This window comes from Corvus hawaiiensis, chromosome 13 (genome assembly GCF_020740725.1).
Source record: "Corvus hawaiiensis isolate bCorHaw1 chromosome 13, bCorHaw1.pri.cur, whole genome shotgun sequence".
Classification (NCBI taxonomy): domain Eukaryota; kingdom Metazoa; phylum Chordata; class Aves; order Passeriformes; family Corvidae; genus Corvus; species Corvus hawaiiensis.
Genome location: NC_063225.1, coordinates 401366 through 427408, shown reverse-complemented (window position 1 = coordinate 427408; position 26043 = coordinate 401366). Strand labels below are relative to the sequence as shown.

The 26043-nt window shown below is 35.6% G+C and overlaps 1 protein-coding gene across 1 annotated transcript in view; it reads left to right on the top strand.

The window, feature by feature from the left end:
• The first annotated feature begins 5728 nt into the window (after window positions 1–5728).
• LOC125332508 (protein unc-13 homolog A-like) overlaps window positions 5729–26043 on the top strand; it is a 47565-nt gene continuing 27250 nt past the window's right edge. Inside the window, exons 1-6 of the mRNA XM_048317436.1 lie at window positions 5729–5891; window positions 7170–7199; window positions 10590–10689; window positions 13772–13889; window positions 15586–15709; window positions 19129–19312. Of these exons, the coding sequence (XP_048173393.1) occupies window positions 5870–5891; window positions 7170–7199; window positions 10590–10689; window positions 13772–13889; window positions 15586–15709; window positions 19129–19312 (578 nt within the window). The 5' untranslated portion in view covers window positions 5729–5869. The remainder of the gene's footprint in view (window positions 5892–7169; window positions 7200–10589; window positions 10690–13771; window positions 13890–15585; window positions 15710–19128; window positions 19313–26043) is intronic.

The window sequence follows — 26043 nt, the reverse complement described above, 5'->3', positions numbered from 1 at the left end:
GAAAGCATTAAGAACAGGTGTGTTAAATTTGCAGCATATGTAACTAATGGTATACTCATAAGATTATGTGGGTTAACTGGGTTAGAAAAAATTCTGCTAAATAGCAGAGTAGTCAAACTGTTTGTTTGCTGAGGGACTTTTTTTTCATTTAAGAGTGGAGATGAAGGAATTACTGAGCCTTACCTAATTTTTTGGTAGGAGCTTTGTTCTGCCATCTTTTTTTTTCACATGTAGAGCAATACTACTAACACCAAGAGAGCTGATTAGGTTCAAGCACTCCATTAAATCAAAAGTTCAAAGGCAGGACTGTATGCATACAAACATAAAACAGTGAAAAATGTCATCTGTTTGAGATGTGTATTTAGGACAAGATACAGAGGCCAAAGTAATAAATCTATTGCACAAGATGAATAAAATTGAATTTTCTGGGGAAAAATAATTAAGGTACATTTTCTATGGTATTAAAAAAAATGGATATGGTTACTCCCTGGGTGTGAATTTCAAAAAGAATGAAAAAAGGGACTTTGTTGTTGTTGTTGTCTCAAACTTTTCATTTGTACTCTGAAATACAGTTCTGTATTTTTGTAGTTTCTTTTGCGAAGTGAAATGTTTCCTATGCTATGGTTTAAGAGATAAGTAAGATGTGGAAACCCCTGAAGTTCATTTGGAAATGCGAAATTATTGCTGCTTTCCAGAGTCAGACATGAGCCACTAGGTGTCCCTAAATGTCAAATAGAAGTAGTCAAGAAGGTAGCTAAGGTTACATAAGAACACGTGGAACACCAATAAGAGAGACTGCAAACCATTTCCTTTCATAGAGAACATACTGGTGTTTCTGGCAATCAGTTACTGAGCACAAATGTTTGGTTTGGCCTCTGATGAGCTAAGTTTCTTTTGAAACTTATTCCTTCTTAATTAATACAAGCACAGTTTAATTTTTTTGTGACAGCAGGCAATTTTACAAAAATCATACCAATGAGTAGCAATACTAACAGCAAAACAAAAACTTCAGAAAATCTTGGTTAACTTAGAATAGATTGTAAAAAAGAAAAATCTATTTTAACAAGATTTATATTTCCTTGCATTATTTAAGGTCACTTTTTCTGAGCTGTCTTGCTGCACAAAGAGGGCAGTGCTTTCTGGGCCATGTGAGGTCAGTGGTCCAAATGACTGCATCATTGAAGAGACAGAGGCCACAGTGGGGGCAGAACTGTACCCACATTTAAGGGCCATAATCACTAGTATGTGATCCTCTGCCCAATTATTGTAGTGGTACAATGCAAAATACTAGAAATGTTTATCTTCTTTCCAACACATTCTTGATTAGAAGATCCAAAACCACAGTACAGATGCTAATTCAACACTATTTTCAAAAGATAGAAAAGTGGTAGTTTTCTGAGTCTTTATGAAATTGAAGTCAAGGAAGGGAGATGTGAAGTGACATGCAAAATTTGTACATAAAGACCCTAAGGTTAATGTGAAACGAATATTCTATTTATTTCTGAATTTCAGGACCAAAATAAAAATTATATGGTCTTCTCAATGCTTCTAAGTATTCAATTATGCAAAATTTTGAATTTGGGGCACTTATTTGTAGTTTGAGTACAACTTCTCTGTAATATAATTACAAACCTGTGAGATAAGTTTATTTTTAGTCTAACAACCTACTAGCTCCTGTGACTATCACAAATATGACAGGTGGAATATGAATCTATGACAAGTTCTTGTAGTTTTCTTTGTGCTAAAACTTTCGGATTTTTTATTGCTGTGGCTTGACTTCACTACAGTTTTGGAGATTAATAACAGATACGTCAATAAAATTTATATCTATATTCTTGGTGTTTAATAACACACAACATTTTGAAGGAGGGCCCTTAATTTGTTTCCTGTTGGAAAAGGGTGAATGGAGCGCTTTGAACTCATTTGTCAGGGTGATCCTTGTGAAGCCCAGAACACAACACCTATTATCACTAACCGTAGTTGTGCCTATATTTTAGAGGCAAGGAGAAAACTGATCTAATTTGTAGTTCCTATCTTCAATATTGCTCATAGTATTTCAGGGTCAGAAATCAACTGTTTGATTTTCTGCTTATCCTGTCGCTTTGATGATGTATCTCTTGATAGCATATTTTGTTACAGAGTTCATTATTTCTATCTTTTATCACTTATGAAGTCTACTTAAAATTATAGTATACACCTGGGAATGCAGAATCTATATTTCTGAAAGGTAGAAATGAACTGCCTGGGAAAAGTTGGGGGTTTTTTTTCTTGCTTTGTTGGTTGAATTCCTGTTCATGGGTTTCAGGTTTCTGTGTCATAAGGATCACATAATGATAATATAGATATTTATCTTTGAATTTGATCAGAAGAGTGCATTATTTTTTCCTCATACTAGACAAAAATCTTGTCCCACTAGTTCGCATTTTAAAGAAGTGACTGACTTCAAGGGGAGTGCAAAAACCCACTTCATGACCAACTCTTCTCAGGTGACTGGCATATTTCTTCATGTGCAAGTGTCAAGGAGGTTGTGATGAATGTTGATCAGCTGAGAAATTCACTCTCTGAATTAATTTTCAAAGGAGCAAATTTGCTTTCTCCTCACAGGAAGAATTTCAGAAGAAACATAGTTAAAATGTTGGTGTTCCAAGGCCATAAGTTCTTTAAAAATAAACATGGGTCAGCATGAAAGTAGCCGAGAAAAGATGGCTTCCTGATGGTCTCAGACAAAAATGTAGGGGATGCAGGGAGACTGTTCCTACACTCTGTATTTGTAATAACAATTGAAATTTGCATTTTTTTTTCCTCACCAAGTTTTTTTTTTTTAATATTCTCTTTTATAACTGGTATATTTTTTAAAAAATCAGTAAGCTGTGTTTTCATTTTCGTGGGAAAGATGGGAGATTGTCTTCCACAATTTTTTTGCAATCAGTAATCAAATGTGCTCTGTTTCCCTTTTGCAAAACATTATATCAAAATCTATGAGTTCATGACCTTTGTTACTGCATTACAAGTATCCTGTAGAGGAGAAACTTCCTGAAAAGAACAATATGTAGTTCTAATGCCAAGTAGGTGAATCATCAGAGTGAAATCTCCTTGCTTTTGATGAATTAACTGAAAGATGGTGGCAAGCTTTAATTTGCTAATATGTGCTGTATGGTTTTATATAAAGGAAGAAGTTTAAAAAAGGCAGATTCTCACTAAAAAATAGTTCACAAATGGAAAGAATCATATTCTCCTTATATCGGCTGAAAATTTGAATTGAAGAATAATTACATAGCTCTCATGGAAGCAGATCACTTAACAGTGTCAGGTATCAGGTGATACCTCCTTAATAACAGCATTGTACCTAATTACTCTCTTCTATGGAGTAGAGTGAAGTAAAACTATAGACAGTTTTGAAACAGCTTAGATAAAAAATGTGATGTAAACAATTAATTTTGCTTCTTTTTTTTCAAATTTCTTTCTAAATTCTTCTTCTGCATATAGGTCTGGGATGTTGGGACCTTTTAACTGAAGTCAACATGTAGTACTGAAGTGATATAGCAGGCATTAAATAATAGTTGCAATATGGAAAGGGAAGAACGTTGGGGAAAGCGTGGCTGAGTAATAGGGTAAGTACTTGAGGTACTGAAGGCCTCCGTTGGTGAAACGTGGATTTTGTACTGCAGCTTCTACTCATGCCCTTTAGCCAAACACCATCTTGACAGCTTGTTCCAGCTCAGTGCTTTTCACTATTCTTTTGTTAAATATAATAAATGCTTTTTCCAAATGAAAGAGCATTTGCACGTGCCCTGTTCTCAGTCCACAGTGACCTTCTGCCTATGTTCAGGTATTTTCTCCGTATTTCTTACCATAAAATCATAACATGTTTGCTAATTGCTTATGTAAAAAACAATCATGTCATCACAGTAAACGAACAAGGGCCACTGTTGCAGCTGCAATCCAAGGATTCAAGGAAAAAACCAGCATTCCATATGATGGGCCCTGGTATCTGAGAGTGGGCATGGAAGAAAGGAAGATGAGCCAAGTTTGCACCGTTCCAGACAGATGCAGCTGTGTAACTTTGATTCATGCTAAGGCTTACTGGGGACTCTACTTACTAAACCTTAAGTCAGCAGTGATTAGGTTTTTGTTCCAAGTAAATATTTTTTTCACGTGATCTGAATGCACCCTTGGGATCAGTGTCTCATCCAGTGTGTACCAGACTGGCTTTGTTAACTTCACTAGAACGCTATTGTTTGCATAAGGTGGAAACCTGTCTCTAAGACTATCAGACTGCTGTGGGAGACTTACTCAGAACAGAACTCAGAAGAGAGATATGCAAATATCTTAATCTAAAACACAAGACCAGAATGTAATATGTTAATAACTTCACATTATGGCATAGTAGCATGACCCTGAAACAACTTAAGTACTTCTTATGAACTTCTATGATGGGAAAAAACTGCACTCATTATGTATAGTGGCTGTAGGCTTTCATGATCTCCTGAACTAAGTTTACATCAGTGGCACACTTAACAGTTTGACCTTGTGGACTGTCACAGAATCACAAGGAAGGAAACTCTCAATATCATCTAGTCCAACATCCCTGCTTGAAACAGGGTCAGCCAGGGGCAGGTTGCCCAGGATTGGGTTCAGTCAGGTTTGGGGTATCTCCAAGGAGAAAAAACCTCCACATCCTTTCTGGACAACCTATTTTAGTGTTAAACTTCTCTTACAGTAAAAAAAAAAGTTTTCTTATATTCAGGTGAAACTGTGAGTTTCCTGTGCCCTTTGCCTGTTCACCTGTTATTAGACAACAAACAGAAGAGTCAGTCTTGTTTACACCTCTCATCAGGTTTTTATAAATATTGATTAAACCCACCCCACCTCCCCAAGCTTTCCCACAGCCCAAGTAAACAATCTCAGTTCGCACTTGTGTTTTGAGGTGGGCCATCTTCCAGACCCAGTTTCTTGGAATTGCAGACAGCCACTCCCGAACTCCCCTCTGATCCAAGGATGCTCCCCTCTGTGAATTCAAGACCTCAGCCTTCAGTTATATGATGGAGACTGAAAAATTTACGAAGTAAAATATTCTGTGTCTCTGGAAATATATGTACTGTTAACCACAACTAGAAACCAAAAAAAAAAAAAAAAATCCCAATATAATCTGAATAAGTAGTCATAAACACCATGGTTTTTATATTAATTTCAGTGGTTTGAGTTTTGGTGTAAAATGTTTTAACATTTCATGAGAATATTTGTTATCTTATGACGTGGAAGTTCTGCAACAGAATTAGAAACTCATGAAGTAAAATAAAATTCAAAATTTTGTGCAATATTTATTTACACTATTCTACAAAATCATATATTATGCTTAGCTATGGCATAAAGAGGTGTTCTCTGTGGTTCTACATTAAAAAAAAAAAAGAAAAAAGTTGTAAACTTTCTGTATTCCAATTCAGTTGCTTTGCAAGTGTCAAACTCAAAGTTTAAGAGTTACAAAAGTACGTTCTTAATAAAATAGTTGCACTGAGTTTGTTATTTCTGGAAAAGATGGCATTCAGAAATGTGTTTAGACTAGAGACAGCTGCATACAGCAGATAGAAGTTGAGGAAATGAGGGTAAGGAAATAGCTGTAATATCACTCCTTTCCTCATCCATCTCAGTGTGTAAGGAGGGAGAAGGAATTTGTCATCTCTGCTCCATGAATTGGTTGGCTTCCCTCCATGTGAGCCATGGGAGGAGCGTGTGGCAGAAGTGAAACACACATGCAGTGAGGGAGCAACAGCAGAGGAGTAATTTAATTCAACAAAAACTATTTCTTTTCCTTTGGTATAAAAACCCCCTGAATTTCAATGTGTGATCTTTAAAACATTTTTCTACTGGAATGGAACTTCTCTCTGTAAAAGGTAGGTTTTTCTTATCAAGCTCCTTCATCCATGTGACAAGTATTTAGTACGTAGCTATAAAAAGTAACTTCAGAGGCTGGAGCTGTGCATTGCTCATTTATGTTGATGAGAATATTTCTTGCAGTACTTCCTTGAAGGGAAGTGTGTAAGTTTTGCCCTCGTATAGTGCAGTTGAATTGCTCAGTGTTTATTAGACCGTGTTCGTAGCTCAGCAACAGTTAGGCCCCTCACCATTTGTGTTGAAAGTGAAAGTTTCCTGGGCATGAGACGTGATGGAATTATTCAGGCTGACAGACATTCTGCAAATAAGGTGCAACTCCATAGAATTCTTAGGGATATTTTGGGAGGGATGAAAGCAAGAATAGGTAATAGGAAGGTACGGGAGATTAAGCAAATGGAAATTATATTGGAAAACAATGGCAATCTCTAGGGAACCTTTACATTGTCAAGTTCTGGATTCATCTTTTTGTTTTATTGGCAATTACTAGGTCCTAAGTATGGTAGTAAAACATATGATGTATTCATAGAGCAGGTTTAATTATCGTAGGACTGCAGTGATGTTTCATTCAAATTAAACTGAACTGTCTTACATGTATTGACATGGCAGAGAAATTGCAAGAATATTTAATATTGTTTAAAAGTCTAAATTTACTGAACTTTATTAGTCAGACACTTGATACAAAATTATGACCAGGTTAAATTTTCCTAACTGTGACTATCTGAATCACAGTCCTATTAGCTTCAGAGCATTTTTCATTAATGGAAGAGATACCATAGTGTGGAACTTCAGGTTGTTGAGAAAAATCAGGATTTGAAATGTTCACTTTTTATTTGGTAAGGGAACTATGTCCTTTCTAACAGGCAGAATAAGTACACTGTAATAAAGGATTCTTTGTAAAATAATAGAAGTTATTTTAGATTATATACAGTCAGTCTTCTGGGACTATTATTGGGAAGAATTTAGAACTGGCATTATGAGGTGATGAATAATAAGTATAATACCCTTCCTGGACACCTGATCTCCATTCTGCCCTCTGTATTTATTAAGTTCCTGTAAAGTACAAAGAGTTTCCACATGTTTTCTTTCCAAAAAGAATTCCAAGCAATCATATTATCTTCCCACAGTGATACTTTTTAAAGATTACTTGTTTTCATTTTTGGATGAGTTTTTTTTTATACCACATAAATCCCTTAGATTTTATTTTTCATAAAACTTACTGGAAAACAGTGTTAAGGTATTATCTGAAACTAATAATATGTTTGGTTTTTTTAATACAGTGAAAAAAGGAAGGTTGGATAAAACAACTGGTAAGTCTGGTTCCCCCTTCAATTTCTGCTTTACGTTTTTCTTTCTTAGGTGTGGGGTTCTGTATCACACTGAAGAATCATTTAAGCCTGGCACTACTTTGACATGTTGGATCAACAGTACAGTACAAAATAAATGGGGAAAGAATTACGCGTATATTTTAAAGATCAAATTGTCAACCAAAGTTGTGACCTGAGGCAGTTTGTAATTTTAAGTTATGAAATGTTATTGTCTTGCAAACAAGTGATATTTAAAATATATTTACATAAAAGCAAATTTTTACATAATTTGATGACCTGAATGTGTCATCAGTCAATAGAAGCTTTTTTTAGATAAGGAGAGTACAGTACTTTAGCTTAGCTGGGGTGGGGAAGAGATGATGTCTGAATTTCCCCAGTGAGGAAATACCGACAGGAGACCCTGATGGGCAGTTATAGAGACCAGGTATATACCTGAGGCAATAAATATGAGCAAACCCAAGCTACCCACGACTACCCAAGTCTGTCTCCAGGACCAAGATTTAGCCATGGTGGAAAAGAAAGTCCAAACACAGCCAGAGGTTTCTCACACACAGGTAGACTGTAAATCTAAGGCCTTCAAGACCTTTGTAATTACTAGTTCTCAGGAGAAGCTGATAAATGGCTTAATCAATGTAGCAAAATTTGCCAGTAGATGTCTGGCTAATACATGCAAGCAGATTCAAATTGTTCAAAGTTTTCTGGATTAAAGAAAGGTTACTTGAATGGACACAGGTAGAACTGCTAGTTCTTCTAACAAAAGGCCATGAAATATGTGTACAAAGTATAGACTGAAAAATCTTTTCTCTTTCATTGAAATCCTAATGCAATCAGAAAAATGTCAATGTTATCTTATATTTTGTTAGTACTCAAGAGGTGATAATTAAAGAACATGATTATGTTCTTTACAGAATAATTTGATAAAAGATAAGTAGCTCTAAATTTCCTTTAAATGTTGTTGAAATCTTGTTAATGCCGTAAGTAACGGCAATAAAGTTTGAATGGTGTATTCTCTGATAACTGGTCATGTTTCCTTGGGCAGAACAATTCTGTAGGTGGTGAACGGGAGCAGTCTTGAAATATCCACATTTCCAAAAACCGTGTGATTCTTTTGTAGTTTATTTACTCCTTTGTGTAAGCTGCTCTGCCCTGTTTTGGGTTGAAAGCTGAAGGTATGAGCAGGTGGATAACCTGCCCTTTTTCTTTTCACAAAAATTGCAGTACATGCCTCTAGTTTTTGGCAGATAAGGGATTGGAAGCTGCAATAATGGTTTTGTGGAAACAAAACTTCTTACCATTTAGCAAAATTGACAGCTCCTTTCCACTGCCAGGGTATTGTAATAATATTCACCCTTGACAGTGTTATTCTTCAAGGAGGTTACATATTGAGTTATTTAAAAGGTAGAATATATACATTTTCTTATTTGACACAACTCATGACATTTAAAGAGGGTGAATTAGTCAAAGAGCACTGAAGGGTAAGATTTAGATCCAGAGAAGAGCCAAAGAGGCCAAGGAAGTACTGGAGAAATAGCTGTTTTAAAAAGCACATGACAAGGTTTCAGGCAAGACTGTAATGCAGGCAGTCCAAGATATTTTTTATTTTTCATGCTAGAAAAGGAGCTGCAGAAAGACACCAGGTGATTGGGTTTGAACATCTGGTGTGGCACATAGTAACATGAAACTTTCAAATGGGAAATAAATTAGAGTTGAATATGAAATAATAGAACAATGAAACAGACTACCATTAAAATTGTGTTTTTAAGTTTCTGCCTTGTTCTTTATGGCTTCATTTAAAGGAGGTACCTTTTAGTTATGAGGGAGGTTGGTACTGTAGTTTTAATTTACATGGGTGCTCTAAATGGCTGAAGTTAAACATTGTAGGTTGCTATTTTTAAGCCAAGTAATTTAGAGTTCTTTTGAAAATTGTCAAACCTTGAGTTGGAAGTTCTCCCGACTATAAGAAAGTTTTGCAACTACAAAAGGTTTTGCAAATTTTGTGTTTTGTTTACCTCAGTTACACAGAATGGTAGTGTGTGAACTGTGTATCGTTGATGCCATTTCTCACAAATAAGTCACCAGACTTCTAAATTGATAATGCCTTTGTCACATTTTTTCGGTATAAAAACAAAGTCAGGTTTGAGAAGACTGGTGCACTGCGTTACAGAAAATAAATAGATAACATTGGCCATTATTGACTTTGTTTATTAAAAAAGTAGTTTCCGTTACATGATATCTTGAGTCCTTTGGTCAAACATTATAATCACTCCTAATCAGTAAGATCTACATACAGGATGTTCACAGCCAGCACTTCTGCTTCACACCTTCTGTTAAATGCAGTGTAATTTGATACAACCTATTCAGTAATCTGTTGTAGACAGTGACAGCCTCCCTCCACCTCAGAGTGTTTGACTGACCTGAAGTAATACAGACAATTCAAAAATTCTGTTCTTGGCTACATTTTATATATATATATATATATATATATATATATATATATATGTTTTGCAGTAGTTCTATTAAAGGAAGAAGTCTTTTTTTCAGTCATATATCAATGTTGAGCTTTATCTAGGATGCTGGAGGGTAGAGAAGGATGTATTACATGCATGCAAGCTAAAAAGCCGTGTTCATTGAGATGATAGGATATGCCTTTGAAGCCTTAGATTCCTGTGGCAGGCCCTACAGGATAGAGTTAGTTCTTTTGCTTTTTTCTTTCATTGATATTTTCAAGCACTTTGAAATTTTTAAAATTTTTTTCTTTTTGCTGATTAGGTCCGATTTTATGAATACTCATACTGTGCCTTTACAGAGGCGTTTTCAAAAATCTATGAGTTTATTTGGGACTGCATCTGAAACCAATTTTCCTGCTGCATCTATACACAGAACGAGATTCATGCACAAAGACTTAATTACATATTACAAGTCTATGACTGTGCCTTAATTGGACATAAAAGCCCATTAGCCTGTCCCCAATATTATCATATCAATTAAAAGGCAAAAAACCAATCCTAATTTGCAGAAAAGGAGTGCTTACTGGTTTCTTGCAAGAGCTGCAGAGAGATTAATAAATAGTAAAAAGCTGTGTCTGGAATCTGATCTTTAAAATACATTTAGGATTATGCTCTCTCCCACCTGTCATGGGCAGAGATTTTTCTGTCATAACCATACTAAAATTAATAAGAATTTCCTTGTTCAGATCCACATATTTGACTCACACCTCTTAGTTGAGGTTAGCTGCGAGTTGTTTTCCCATTGTTCCTCTTAGTGGAGGTGTGTATGAAGCATGAGTTAAGCCCTTCTGCCATATGGCTGAATGTTTTCAGCTTCTGGGAAGAACTAAAGTGGGGTTTAATGTACTGGTTATTTCTTTTTCAGACACATCCAAAACCTATGTTGTGTTAAAAGTCCAAAATTTAAAAAGCACTACAATAGATAGAAGAGGAAGTGAACCTTGCTGGGAACAAGACTTCATGTTGTAAGTAAAAGGGAATTCTTATCAATAGATTTTGTTGTATCTTTGCTGAATTTGTACAGTGTAGAACAATTTAGTGCATGTGACATCATGTACAGACCACAAAAGCAGAGAAAAAGTATCCAGCTCAGAGAAAAGGTGCCAGACTAGCTCTGGGGAACAGAACTAAAGTTAATTTTGCAAACTGCATGGCAGACCAAGGTCAGCAGTCAATAAGGGGAAGAATTTGTCTCCAAATTTAATTTAATATGATTTTTTAGGAATATAGGAATGACACAATAAAGAACTCAGACTGATCCTCACACAACCTGATTTTTGTTCTCTCAACTTCATTATGAATGACTTATATTTTATGCATTAATTTATCTACTTAGCTGCAGTTCAGGTACTTTCTTTATCATTGACCTGTACTGATTGTCACTTCTCTCTGCAGACCTTTGTCCGCTTCACTCCGCTCTCCATCTTGTTACTCAGTTGTTATTGTTCTCTTTTCTGTAGAGCCTTATATACAGCTCACTGGCCAGGAGGGTCCAAACACTTTTACACTGACTGACATTCTGAGGAAACCTGCTTTCAGCTGTCACTTCCAAAGCAGTTAAACCCAATTAATATAATGCCATTAGATTCTGAATTAATACATCAATCTCCATCGTTTTTGGTCCCTCCTTTTTCCCTGCACAAATCTTTCTCTGTCATCACATCCTTGTCATGGAAACAATAACTTCCAATTCTTGAGGTCTACAAAATTAAACATTTAATTTGCTTTAGTTATTTTTATGAAAAATGTCCTTTTTACAATTTTTGTTTTTTCTAGTCCAAGTATTTTAATATTTTGTTGAAAGGCTGAGTGGTTTCCAACGTTTTTCCATACTTTCTGGTTATCAAAACATACAAATATATTTTCATTGTATGCTGAAACTGACGTTTTGATTGAAATAACTCACTCCTCCCTACTTTCATTTTATTCTACATTAAAAATGGAATTTCTAAAAGCTTCTCCATTTTTCCTTCCTGGTTATTTCACATAATACAAAATGTTCTTAATCTCGCTTTAGGGCCTTATCTTCATCACAGATTTTTTTCTGCAGTTAATTGAATTTGGAATATTCTTTTGGTTTCATGCAACTGCTTTCTTGACAACTATAGGAAACTGCTGTCTTGCTTAGCTGAAGACTCTGAGTAGCTAAAGAACCTGTTACATTAGGTCAACATATGTGCCTTCTTTACTTGCCATTTTCTGCATAGATATAATGACATATCATAGAAGTCATCAAAAATTCTGACTTCTGACCACATCAAACTAATCTTAATCTGGGGCTAATTCCTCCCCAACTCCCTGGTCACCAGGCTTATCCAACAGACTGTTCAGAGGCACAGCCTAAATTATCCAAAGAGGAGGATCATATGTGGCTTTGAAAATGTTAAGGAAAGTTATTATGAATAGCTGGCCTTTATAAACACCATTCTTATACTGCAGCTTTCTCTTGTAGAAAAGATAGTCATGATTCAGTGTAGAGGAATCATTGTCTATGATAATAGTCTGTTACCATGACTATTTCAGAACTTCACTGATTTAGACATAATAGTTCTATAAACCATTGGGCATGGATTGGATGACAGAGTAAAAATATCTCAGGAAGTAGATCAATTAAGCTTCAGCACTTGCCCTGTCTGTTACCTTTCAGGCAGGAGGCAATTAAAAAATGTTTTAAAGTGAGTGTGTGTAATCTAACCTCTGAATTTTCCTGAGGAATGTGTTATACTATTATTTAATACATCTGATTTGCGGTTGTTTAAATGCTTTTGATATTATATGTAAATGAGTGTTCCATGCCATCATTAAAAACCACCAATTTTTTCGGATTATTTTCTTCATTTGCAGTGTACTAATTACCAAAGAATACTAAACCACTTTTGTAGCAATTGCATTATGAGGTTGCTGTAGCTGCATCTGCTGCCTACTCATCTATACAACACAGCAGACTTTGAAAAGGGATTATAAAAAAGCATTTACAAATATATTTATCTAGATTTTGATAAGTATAGTATAGTTCATTATCTTAGGGATGCTCACTCCATCTCTGCCAGTAAAAACTGTGTTCCATTACGTGCAGATATTACCAGCTTGCATTTTAAAAGTTGCATATTGCCTAACCTTTCAACCTGCAGTTTCACTGTTCAGTTGTCAGTTTTGAAGTTGGAGTCCAAAAATACTAGAAGATAAAAATTTGCAATTGGTCCTTCATAACATATTTGTAAAGAGAAAAGCTGAATAAAATAAAAATTCAATATATCTATTCAATTGTGTACAGCAAGTACAGCAGAAAATTAGACATTGATGGTTTTTGAGAGCAAGGTGATGAGTTAAGTAGCTGTCCTGGAGGTGGCACCCTTTGCCATTCTCTGATTTCACTTGTTCTTTTCCTGATGACTTTAAGTACACAGTAATGCTCTGTGGTACCCCACACAAATAAGTTGAAGATGAGTTTTACTACTTAAAATTAATGGAGATTACAGACAATGAGTCACAGCAGAGACACCAATACCTACTTTGTTATATTTTTCATATTTACTCAACTGGTCTGTAATGGGGAACATTGCCTGAGGAAATAACCTCTCTCTTAGTATTAATTCAGTGTCATGTCTTAGTATTAATTCAGTGTCATGGGGGACTCATATGGCCTGGTAAAATCTGATTTTAAATTCTTGCAAAATAAGGTTGTGATATGATATTTTTTTGGGTCAAAACCAGCTAGTAATAAAATGCATGCATCCTATAATTAGAAATAAAAAGGAGTCTGGACCTGCAACTTTTGAAGCTGCGAATTGTTTTCCCATTGTTCCAGCAGAACTGTCCTCATCATTTTGTAAGGGCAATCCTGACCAGTAAGACTTGATCTTTGGCTTCTTCAGTCTAACATTTGTGTTTGTCCTGCTAGTTTGTATTTTACAAGTATACTGAAAAGCCCCCACCTCTGTATCTGCAGTAAGAAGATAGTAACTTAATAATGAGTTATTATTAGAGATTGCTGAGCAGTTGAGATTGCATTTTCAGTTTAATGATTTCTGTATTCATTCTTTTTAGTGAAATCTGTGCTGACGGAAAGGGCTTCATTATAGAGCTGTGGAAGAAAGGCTTGCTCTGGGATAGCATTTTAGGAGTTTTATGGATTCCCCTTGCCACTGTGGAATATGCAACAGATGTAAGTTGACTTTCTGTGGAAATATAAAACACTGAGCAAAATTGAATAAATTTTCCATTCTGGGACTCCCCAGATACTGTAACAGCATTTGTGATCAATGTCTATTTCTAACTCCATTGCTTTGGTGTGTAATATTAAGGCATGATGTACATGTGGCTCTCAAAGTGACAACTGATATGCATTAGCCATATACCCTGGAGAAATGGCTCAGATACTGGGCCAGTTATAATACAGAAAGTGAGTTAGGGTTTATCAGCACTCAGGAATGATTAGGGAGGCAGGGTTGGTTTGGTTTATATGATTAGAGTGAAAGAATTTTAGATCAAGTTCCATGGTCTTCATTTTGTGACCTTGGGTAAATCTATATTAAAATGGGCAAAATACTGTTGGTCTCTTTTTCATGGGAATCAACCATTGTCTCAAAGAGGAAAACATAAAAGTGCCATGTGGTATTACAGAAGAGATTAATAGTACAGTGAGGGCATAGAGAAGGATGAGTGGGGAAATAGAGTCAATACAAAAGTCACTTGGCCACCAGAATGACTGTACTTGCTCTCAGTAGGGTATAAAATAAAGAAAAAAGGTTTCTGGGAGTGTGGAAGTACTGAAGCAAACTGCAATTGCTGCAAAATTTTCTAAATTCAGAAAAGGTAAGAGGTACCTTATTCTAATAATCCATGATTCTCCCAATCATAAATATGCTTTCTTATGCATAGTCCATGGAGGCTATTTTTAAAGAAGTAACTGTGAATTAGAAAGGATTAATTCAATCTTTGCAAATAAAAATAGCTTGCCTTCTTTAGTACTTCTAAAACATAAAAAAGGCAATTGGAGATGGGGTAAAGGTAAGAAAATCAGAGAATAACTTCCTGCAGTATCTCTCATCAGACTGTGTAGCCATTTCTTTACAGGAACTAATAAATATTAATATATACATTGAACTGACATTTCAATGATTCTTCTCAGAAAATGGAAGCAGGGGAGGAAAGTAATTCCTGCTTAAATTAGAAGTTGCTCTGTATCACAGCTGCCAAGTGCCATTTCAAGCCCCAGGGCAAGTTGTTCTGCTCTGCTGCCCAAGCTGTTGCTGAGTTACAACTTGCTGACACAGAGGTTGTGGCTTACTTGTAAATACTGAAACTTTAAACAAACAAAGATGCAAGATAAGAGATTGTTTCTTAATTTCTTCAGATCCTCTAAACCTCCATTTATAATTAGTCCACTGTGGAACTTTCCTAGTTATTTATCCTCATGGTCTTAACCCTGCAGTTCTGTTCTGGGCTTTGTAACTCAGAAATTACCTACAAGGGAGCTTTACTTTAGAAGCTCTTTTTTGGCTTGGTTATTAACTTAGATTGTTTCAGTCTTGCTAAAATGTACTTGTTTGGCACCAGTTCAAAGGCAAACTGGAAAATCTCACTTGATAGGAATAATTTTCAATATTCATATTTGTTATGTCTTAATTATCTGACAACCTTAATGTCTATTTGTCTATATTGTAGTGCAAATATTATATTTTGAATTTGATGACTGAGAAAACTTGTTGAAGTCCTAACTAATACATAAAAAAAAGCTGGAAAATACTATAAAGATGTTATAAAGGAACTCCTATTGGCTTAGGGGAAACTTCATGCAGTAAAAAGTAGATAAGGCTATGAATCCTGGCCAGGTAATTTCCATGACCTGTTTTTCCTAGGAAGGCCCAGGTTCCTGGTGGAGATTGCATTCTGAAGTAATAAAAAATGGAAGTGAGATTCAAGGCACAAAAACACCAACTTCTCATGAAATCTTACTAGATATCTACTTTGCATTACCATTTGGTGAGTTACAGACTAAGGTTCAGCTTCCAGCCATTCTATTTCTCTCTAAGTTCCTGAAATTTCACCTAAGTTCCTGAAATACAGCAACAAATGGCAATTTTTCTATGGAATCGTAAATGCCTGTTCATCACCGGAGCATTTTCACAGTTGATACTGGTAATTGTTACTGGTGAGTAAGAATCACATCCCACAAGGAGCTGGATGAGCAGTTTCAGTAGTTAATGTTCCTCTGTGTGTGGATTGCAGAGCTAAAGGAGGAAGTACCTCCTTAAGGGTCAGTACTAGAGCCTGTGTGGTACTGCTCTGCAGTACATCAGCTTTGACCAGCTGTTTGCACAATGTAAGTTTTAGTAAAATCCAGGCCTTCCCAGCATTTTTTACCTTCCTAGAAAAGGTTGTCTGCCTTTATTTTTAGTGCATATGAAGATGGGAACTCTTTATATGTTTATGAATGTTGTGTATAGGGAGTTAGAAATGGAAACTGAACTTCAAATAATACATCACCACACATTATCTCCAGATAAAATATAAAGAGATTGGCTTTACTGAGATTATCAATCCATCTATATGACATGGTCTATCTCAAATAAGTTCACAAACATAATTTATCTTAACATTTTACTCTTTAAATAGTCTAATGAATTGTGTCTAGAAAGATTCATCCTAAAATTTATGCAAGAATAAAGTAAAAAAAGAAGGTGATGAAGTGTGAATAAGAAACTATTTGAAAAGAGGACTAGAAGTTATACAAAAATATTCTCTTTGGCTGCCTAATGTTCTTTTTAAAATGCATCGTCTTTGATTAACCTTGGTAAATTGCTTTTGGGTGTAGTCTGCATGACTACACTCCCATTAACACATGAAGTGGAATTCATCTTTTCACAGAGTGACTGTGGACTATGTTAGTTACTTATAAGTTACAACAGGGCCTACTTTTTTTTTTTTTAAACAAAAATTACTTCTTCTTTACTACTTGGCCAATAAAATTTCAAAAGATAACCTCTGCCCTAGTTGCATTCTGGTTTTTGTTTGCTTTGGTTTTTTGGTATGTTGAATTAGCAGAATGTTTTAAGTCTGTCTCTACGTAGTTGTCGTATCTAGAAACCTAGTGTACATCTGCAGTAGGAACTCTGATTATGTGTTTACAAGATGTAAATTCAGATTGTTGGTGATTTCAGGCTGCTACTTGGAGAGAGTGTTGGTTTGTATGTTGAAGCTTGTATTCTGTTTTCGAACAAATATATTGGAAAATGTTCCAAAGACAGTCCCTGGGACTGGAGTCACAGAGCACCGTGGAAATCCTGTAGAGGTCACTCTTACACTGTTGTTTTCTTCACTGAGGGACGAATTCAAAAGCATTATGTCTCAGTTATTTAGAAAGCCAGGTTTATCATCTGCCTAGGGTTTGATGAGGGCATTTTCATTGCTTATCTTGAATGACTCAGCTCAGCTGTGAGCACCTGAGAATCTGTCCTTGACTGTTGGAATCACTACAGCCTGTTTATTATGACAGATTACACTGGAAAGGTAGAAGACTGCAGTTCCTTTTGACAATCCCTGAAAGATGTTAGTTTGAGAATGCCCGATAATGGGCAGACATACAAGATCCTTCCATGCTGCTTTAATAGTTTGACTTCATTTGGACTTGAAATCCTGCATGTAGTAACATGGAAATGTGTTCTCATCAGTAGTTAAGTGCATTTTCTGGAAGTATCATCTAATATCAGTTGTGGTACCAATAAAGTTGCCATTTCACCATTGCCAGCTAGTCTGGACTCCATTAAAAGGCTGCTGAGTAAAATGAGGACCTTCTATATTTAAAATTCTGCAAGCAAAGTCACAGTAATAAAATGCTGAATTTAGATAAACACTACATTTGGATTGCAAACATTTTTAATGTTTCTAAAAGTCAAGTTTCTTAAAGGGTAATCAGGGGTTTATGAAATATGATAATTTTCCTTCAGATTTATTAGGTCTGTCTTGTAAGAGATGACAGAAGAAAATTTAAATGAGATGTCTTATTTTTTCCTTGAATTCAGCGTTACAGATATGTAGCTTGCTCCTTAACATTATTATACCTTACATAAAGAGTATAAGATAAAGGAATTAATGATAATTTTACTGAAGCAATTGGTAATAGCCGTAATTTGGGAAATCATTTGTGTGTCTTGGGAGCTAAGATGTCATTTTGCCAAGTAGCCTACTGAAAGTCAACAGAACTTTTACCTCGTTAATAAATTTGGAAAATACCATGCAGAACTCATGTCTTAGCCTTGGTTGAAATTCAACTCATTATCACATTTTTCATACATTAATTAGCAAATGAAGTAACAAGAACAAAGTAGCAATGACGAGATTAATCCCTGTTTCTGCATTAGTCACCATACTAATGCACTGATACTCCAAGGGATCAGCAAATGAGAAAATTAATTGTTCTGATACAACTTTGATCAGCATAAACCAAGGTCCTGAAAAATCACAATAAACTGATTGGGAAAATTCATGCATCGAAGTATAGAATAGTAAGTACAGACCACTTTAGTTAGTGTAATAATTCACATATATTTACAACCTGAAAGTTTACATTAACATGCAGTAGGAAAAGCAAAAGATCCTCTTTTCCCAAGTGTTACCTTTATCTTCTGCATGTTTCACAACAGTGTTGCATTCACTTTGAGCAAAAGATATGACATAAATTTTTGGCAGCTTACCTGGTGTTGGTAAACAGTGTGATGGAAAATAAATCAAAACATTGTTCCCAATGTGTAACCAAGACTTTAAAAATGGAAAAAAGAGATGGGCACACAAATTCTTATCATCGTGGAAGAAAACTTCCTCACAATCAGGGTCAGATCATGAACCCTCTCCCTCACTAAAGATAATAGGATGATTTATAGAGCAAAATGTTCTTCAGGAAATCAGTTTGTACCTCCAGTTGCAGATGAGATTTGTCACGTTTCTCCCAAAAACCTAGAACTTGGGAAAAAAAAAAAGTCAGTTCTAGGCCAATAGCGTGTGGAATTAAAGTAGAGCCTGATTCCTTACATAACGCACACGCACAAAAACCCCCACAGAACCAAAATCCAGTCAAACAAAAAGCCCAGATCTCAGAATGCTGTACATGAACCCATAAGAAATGCATGGCAAGTGGGACTGGAAAATTTAAAAGATCCATTTTCTTCCCAATCCAGTAATAGGTCATTTTTTAAACTGTAAGATGAACTTTCTATAACAAGAAGGTAACTGGTTTAGGCCTCTCCAAGTTTTTAGAGTAACAATCAGAAGATCATCTTGGAACTCTTTATGCTGTTCTTGTAATCAGTGATTTAATCATTATAATGTTTGCAATTGATTTGATGATTCCCTAGTTAGATCTAATGAATTAAGTTAATTAGTTTTATGTGTTCTTCCTCTTTTAGAAATAAAATGGACTGAAAGATTTCTAGCAGCTTTTTTCTTCTCTACAGATACCCACACAGATTTAGATTGCAGAGGTTGGCACAGAGGGACACCCCTCCAACGTACAAGACATTTACATCAAGATACAAATGATAGTCAGTCATCCATGGAAAGTGGGCTCAGCACACAAGAAAGCAAACTAAGGTATTTTACCAGACATGTGTGGTATCATTTGTTGATTTTTAATATTTTTTTAAGTGTCTGAATGTCACCATGATACATATAAAATTATTTTAAGCAAGAATTTGACTGTAAGTTTCTTTAACTTATAAAGAAAATCCAGGTGTTTATTAGCTTTTCTATGCTCTTTTATGGCAACTACATGTACACCTGTCCTGTTCTCACCCTTGGGCATGTGTCTACATAGGGTCCAGCTGTTCCATAGTGACTTGCTGAAAGATTAAGAAAGGAAGGGAGGCAACTCCTGACATGATTTGGGTGTTGTTGTAACTATTTGATTTCATCTGTAAAGCAGGAAAGACATTCGATTCCATTTTTGCAGCTAATATATTTACCTAGACAGGCTGCCTCCATTTCTGGAAGTTTTCCAGAAGAGAATGAATATTTTCTATCTGTTTGTTTTGAACAAACAAGAATGCAGTGGGGGGGGGGGGGGGTGGGAAGAGAAAGATAATTGCTGTGTTTCTGCTTACCTGAGTGTGGGAGATGCATAATGGTGGAAGGGGCAAGGAAATAAGGTGGCAACAACTGTACTATTTCTCTACCATCAGCTTCTGCTAAGTGGAGTTGAATGCTCAGAAGGGAGCCCATTCAGCTTCTAAGAACACCACTCAGCAGTGGTCTCTGAGCAGAGAGAATTTTCTGTGTTGGATTAATCACTTCTCTTCTTTTGAAAGGCAAACTGGGGAAAAAAAAAGGTTCCCTCTACTGTTCATTTTGGCTTTTATATCAGCTGTCACAGACTGTATTACATTTCATTCATGGTGTCCTTTATCTATAGCGGTGCAGGAAAGACACTGACCAGCTGACACTCTAAAAGGTGTTTTGTCTTGATGAGGGGTAGAACAGGCTCTTGGGAAAGGCAGCAAGAATATTTAGTGTGACAGGCACTTGGCTTATGTTTAAATCATGTCTAGGAGCAGTGGTACTAGAAAATTAGATCAAACCCAAGAGACAATATTACAAAAATTATTACATTATTAAGTTACGTGTTCTCTGAGGCAATAACATCTTGATGCACTTAAATTACCTTTTCATGTACTCTAAAAAAGCAGGGTCCTGGTGCATGTAACTTCAACACAAAATTAGAAAATAAATGAGTCTGCAAAAACTCAAGCTCAGGGATGCAGTTAGTCAGAGACTGCACATGGACAAGGTGCCACAGCATTGCTTGGGTGCTTGTCGGCCTCAGCCTGTTTACATTTACATGTCAGTCCTTGCAGGGTATTTACAGAGAAGTACAAGTGCTTCCTTAGGGTGAGAGCTGTCACTAATGGCAGCATTCAAGAGCTGTTTCTCTGTACTTTTCTAAGCACGTCCAGTTATTAGCATATCATCTGTGCTGACGTGTCATTTTCATCACAGATCTGAGCCTCTGAGCAGGTTAAGCTAAACTGAAAGAAGTTAACCCAATCTGACTATGGAATTCTTTCCTTTATCTCTTTGTAGCCAGTAATTTTATTGAAATTAAATCAGCTTTTACAGTACGAAATTGAGGGTCAGCACTGAACTACAAGATACTATTTTTAAATGAAAAGTTCTTTTATTGAATAATAGGTATTTTCAAAGATTCTGAGCAGAAGGATGGTCATTATTTTAGAGCTTAATTATAGATAGAGATGTGTATTTATTCCAAATAACTGTTTGTACTAAAAATCTGAGAAGGTAGGGAAGTGGATGAGACTACTTGTTTTGACTAGCTGTATTAAACACCAGGTTTAATTGTACTGTAAATATATAAGTACTAATGTGAACAGAATCTCTTCCTTAAATTTTTCTTTACACTAATATTTATTTACCAATTATTTGGTTATATACATAAGTGGTGTTTATGGCTGCTGACTTTAGGTGTACACTGATGACTAATGAAGTGTAACTGATTAACTTTTTCCATGAAGCAAAAACTCACCAAATCAGAATTCGAAGGATGTGTTAAATGATTAAGTGACCTCTTGTTAGAGCAATATATTTTCTCCTAGAGGCTTAAAAAAACCCAACAGAAACAGAGAGAATGACAGAGAAGGGGAAAATAGTGGTAAAAAGAACCCCCAAACCCACAAATCATGAGTTGTTCTCCAAATAATGTAATTAATGAACAAATCTCTGTGAAATTTTAAAATTTGCAATCAAGTATTTATTATATACTTCATTCCACTTCTCCATAGTAGCCATAGAATAAATCAGTTGGTTCAGTCTTTATGCATTATTAGTGTCCAGTGCTGAATGCTACTACTTGCAGGAATAATGATTTCATGGTTAATGTCTGTGGTACCACTGAGGTAGAAATAATGTTGCTGTGTATCCAGAATAGCCAGAAATGTACAGGTATGCCTGTCAATCATAAACTGAGTGGCAAAAAATTGATTAGGGGCATTTCCAAAAAAAAGCAAAGTGGAACAAATAATTCTTTTAAAAAACAACCAACTAACCCCAAAACCTAAGGAAGTACAGCAACAGGGACAAGGATCTTTCTTTTAAAAAGAATATTAATCTGTCTTGTGATATTTGTTTTCTCTGTAGAACTGTAAATAAATCATTGAACAAGGAGAAAAAAAAATTGATTACATTAAAAAAACCCAACTAAAAATCCATTATTTAAATGGATAATAAACCATATATGTTTATTTCTTTCTACCTAAATAGGCCAGATGAGTAGATGTCATACATATGTACACATGAAAAGAAGGAGGGATATGCTGCCCCCAAAACTATGCTAGACCTACATAGATCATATTGACAAATTTGGGGTTGATTATCGTGTTCTAAAATGTTTGGCTTTAACAGTGCCTCCTCTTTTCTAATGGTTTGGGTGACTGTAACTGCTGTGTTAAAAGGAGATATATTACTAAAATTGGACTTCATGACCTGCAGCCACTAGCAATGCTGATTTTAATATAATATTCATTAAACTGATATTAATTTAAACAAAGTAGTGATTTGAGATAGTAAAATGCAGATTTATTTTCAAATGGATGAAAACTGAAAAGAAAGCTTCAATGTGATAGTCTTAGAAGTTTCTTGGTCCTTGAATATCATGAGCATTAAATGGCCTCCTAAAAATGTAACTAATCTTTCCTGGTTTTCCATACAGAGAGAAGCAAACAATTGCTGAGGTCTAAATTAATTTGAAGTGATCAGTTTAGAGCCATTTTTCCAGTAATCTTTTTCATTATTCATGCCTAGCTAGCATAAAAAATGATAGACAAGCGTAAGATCATTTCTAAACTGTGAAAATTGCCACCTCCACCTCTTGGCTACAGGTTATGAATTCCTTAAACTAAAGCCATATTTCCATGCATGGACATCTGTTTAAGCAGATAGTGTTTGAACATCTAAGTTTGTTTTCTGTTGTGATCATTCATTGAGGGACTTCTCAAAGTTAAATTATAGAATAGCTAAGCATAACTGATCTTCTATAACACGTTATTGCTTTATATTTACTGCCAAAAAAAAAATAAGGTCCAAAAGAAAAGAAAGAGGCAGGCTAACAAAAGAGCTTTTGGCTATGAACATCCGCTGGTTCCCAGCTTTCAGAACTGGCAGATTATTTTCAAAATATAAAAGCAGGTTGACATTATAATTAGTGATGGGTGGTTTTGCATTTAATTATTATTCATAGGCTGTTCTCTAAACTGAAGGTAGTTTAACTCATGTAATACTTGTGTGTTCCAAAGGCAGATAAAAGGACTGATTACATCAAAAGGCATGACCCCAGAGACTTTCCTGAGTATGAGCTATTTTCACATGTTGAGGAGCATTCCTCTGAGCTCTTTGGCTACTTGGACAGCTTTGTTCTGCTTGAGTTACAGAAAGCAGTGTGGGTAGGAAGGTATTCAGCTTTAGGTGATGTTTAGTCTTGTATAATAGATCAGTCGTTTAAAACTGTAAATAAATGTTGTTATTAATTTATGTAATTACGGTAAGGCAGATCTTTTCAGTAAGAATCTTATGTAAAATTAAGCCCTTTTTATACCAGCACAGTGCTGAGAGTTCATTCCACTGTACCCCAGGCTTAGTTCTCATCTGTCACTCAAACTCACATGCTCATTGATGACCCTTCCTGCTCTGCTGCCCTTTCCAATTTCAGTTCCACCCTCTTGCTTTTCTCAAATGTATTTCCTCCAGATCCTCTGTGGCCTGAAACTATTGCTCTTGATTGGATTAAAATAATACTTTAAAAGACTACTTCAAAAAAAGTTTCTAAATCATTTTAAAGAACGTTACAGTAGCTCTCTACAGCAGGGGAAGTACAAACAAAATTTAAAATGAGAGATGGAGTATGATGTCTCATATATATAGTGAATTTGAATTTTAACCAATTTTTAGGGGTTTTTTATGCCTCTATGACAAATTTACAATTGTTACCCATTTTATTTGTATATTTTAAAATTTTTTAAGTAAAAAATGGAAAAAAAGAAAAATTAGCAGTTAATATATAGAGAAAATATTGTACTTGAAAGAGACTGAGATAAAGGACACTGAGATAATTGAGAAACATTTAGGGAATTGAAGATCTTGTCAGGAAAAAAACCCGAATGAGTTATGTATAAAATTGTTAAGAAGTGTAGTAAGGAACCAAACAGATTTACTTTGCAAGGCAATTTGCAGTTCAGAAGAAATAATGGTGAGCTGATGTGACATGTTGATGTACATTTTCTTTCCTGAAGTTATCCCAAATAGATTTTGGTAAGTTAATTTTGTTTGATTGGTTTTGAAGTTAAATGCTTTACTCCACATCCTGAAGTTCTCAGTAGGATCCATTTAAAATTTTTTGTAAAATTATGTAGTGTGCAGCTATGAATCCAATCTTTGTGGCACATCTGAAAGCCAAAATCCTCATACCTAGCTGGGTTTGTACAAATGTGCAGGATTAAATCCTTGGATAAGTGAAGATGAGCTGCTGCTCCCCGAGGGAGGGGCAGGGAGGCAGGGTAACACAGCAAGCAGGGCAGGGGCAGGGCAGCCAGTGCCCCAGCCCAGTGCCCCAGGCAAGCCTGGGAATGGCAGCAAGGGTCAAACAACCGTGCAAGAGCCTGTGCTGATGGAACAGCTCCGAGGCCAAACTGGCAACGCCTGGAGCTCAGGTTCAGGGCCAGTGGTGCAGCCAGGGCAGGGCACAGCAGTGAGCACCAGGCAGGGCCATAACAGTTCAGCAGGGTCCAACTCAAGCCTGGCAGTGGGTCCAGAATTGGGAGGACACAGTACAGTGGGTACGTAGGCAGAGCTGTGCTTGAGCCGGTATTCCAATCCAGGAACGAGACAATCTTGGAAAAACTTCCAGTGAAGGAGGCATAGTGTCTAGCTCTAGCACAAAAGATACAGCCAAGTTTTATATCCTGCTGTATATATGAAATAACCTACAAAACCCAATTATAAAATAGATCACATATTAAAATAAAATGCAAATATCTTTTCACATAGCAGAGATTACTCTTGGCTTCTTCCAGTATCTGTCCCCACCAGTCCACACTCTTTTGCTTCTCCCAATAGTCAGATGTTATGAGTTTCTTTTCCTTAAATCTTTTCACAAGTGTCTGTTTTGTTTGTGGTTATTGGGAGTGTTCTGATGATTGTTTTGCATCCTGATATGAACTGATATTGAGCTTTAATTGACTCCCTTATTAATATTCATAGTTTTATATTGTTTGTTGTGGTGACAACTTTTCATAAAAAATGAGGAATCATTATGACTTTCCCTGAGGTTCTGTGTAACATAAAATCATTCATGATAAATTCTTTAGGTTTGAAAGGAATTGGAAAGGCGCTTGAAATTTTCTCTTCCCTAGGTTAATTAAGTTCTATGCCTTCTTAGAGGTTTCTGCTATCTTGTAACTGTGTTAACTCTATTACTGTTATGCAGTTATTTTATCTTTGGCTCCCAAAAGGTTTACTTGCTATACAGGTTAACACATTTTACTTAGACCTTACGTAATAGTAAATTTTTTAGGTAACCTTGTTGGCTTCTGGGAACTAGTTTATCTAATTAATACTTACAGCTGTGTGTAAAAGATTGAAAATATTCAATCTCTGTGCAAGTATTCCCTTGAAACTACTAGAAAACTTGTTCATTTATAGAAAAGCTAAAGTAGTCATCAGGAATCAGTTCTTCTGAGGAGAAGTTCTCTTCCTCTGTACGACTTGATCTCTAAAAACAACAGCCATTTCAGGTGGGGGCATAAGAACTCTACATAAAGAGCTACACAATGGGAGAAAAGAGAGTTGCCGTGGGAAGAGCAGCAAATGTTTATGAAAAGTTTCATTGGGCGCCTGGTGATGTGTCATATTTCATCCTTTAGCTGCTGCCCTGAAGATTCCATTATACTCAGATGCAGGGTAAACTCCACTGGAATTAGTTTATTATACTTGGACAGCAATTTATTTTGTTTGTTTATTGCATGCATACTCAATCAAATACTTTTATAATACTGATTTTGATGGCTTTTTAATAAAATTGAAAAATTAGGCGTTGGTTATGGATAGAAAGATTCTGTAAGAGAAAATTGAGTTTAGTGAGTTGAAGAAATACGGTATTCCAGCATATATTTGAGTGTATATATATATATCTCTATACACACACATTAATATATATTAATATATTATATATATTAATATATTTTTATATATATATATATATATTCCAGTATATATTTGAGAAACAAAATACCCACATTGTTATTTTTTGAGTTGGGTGTATT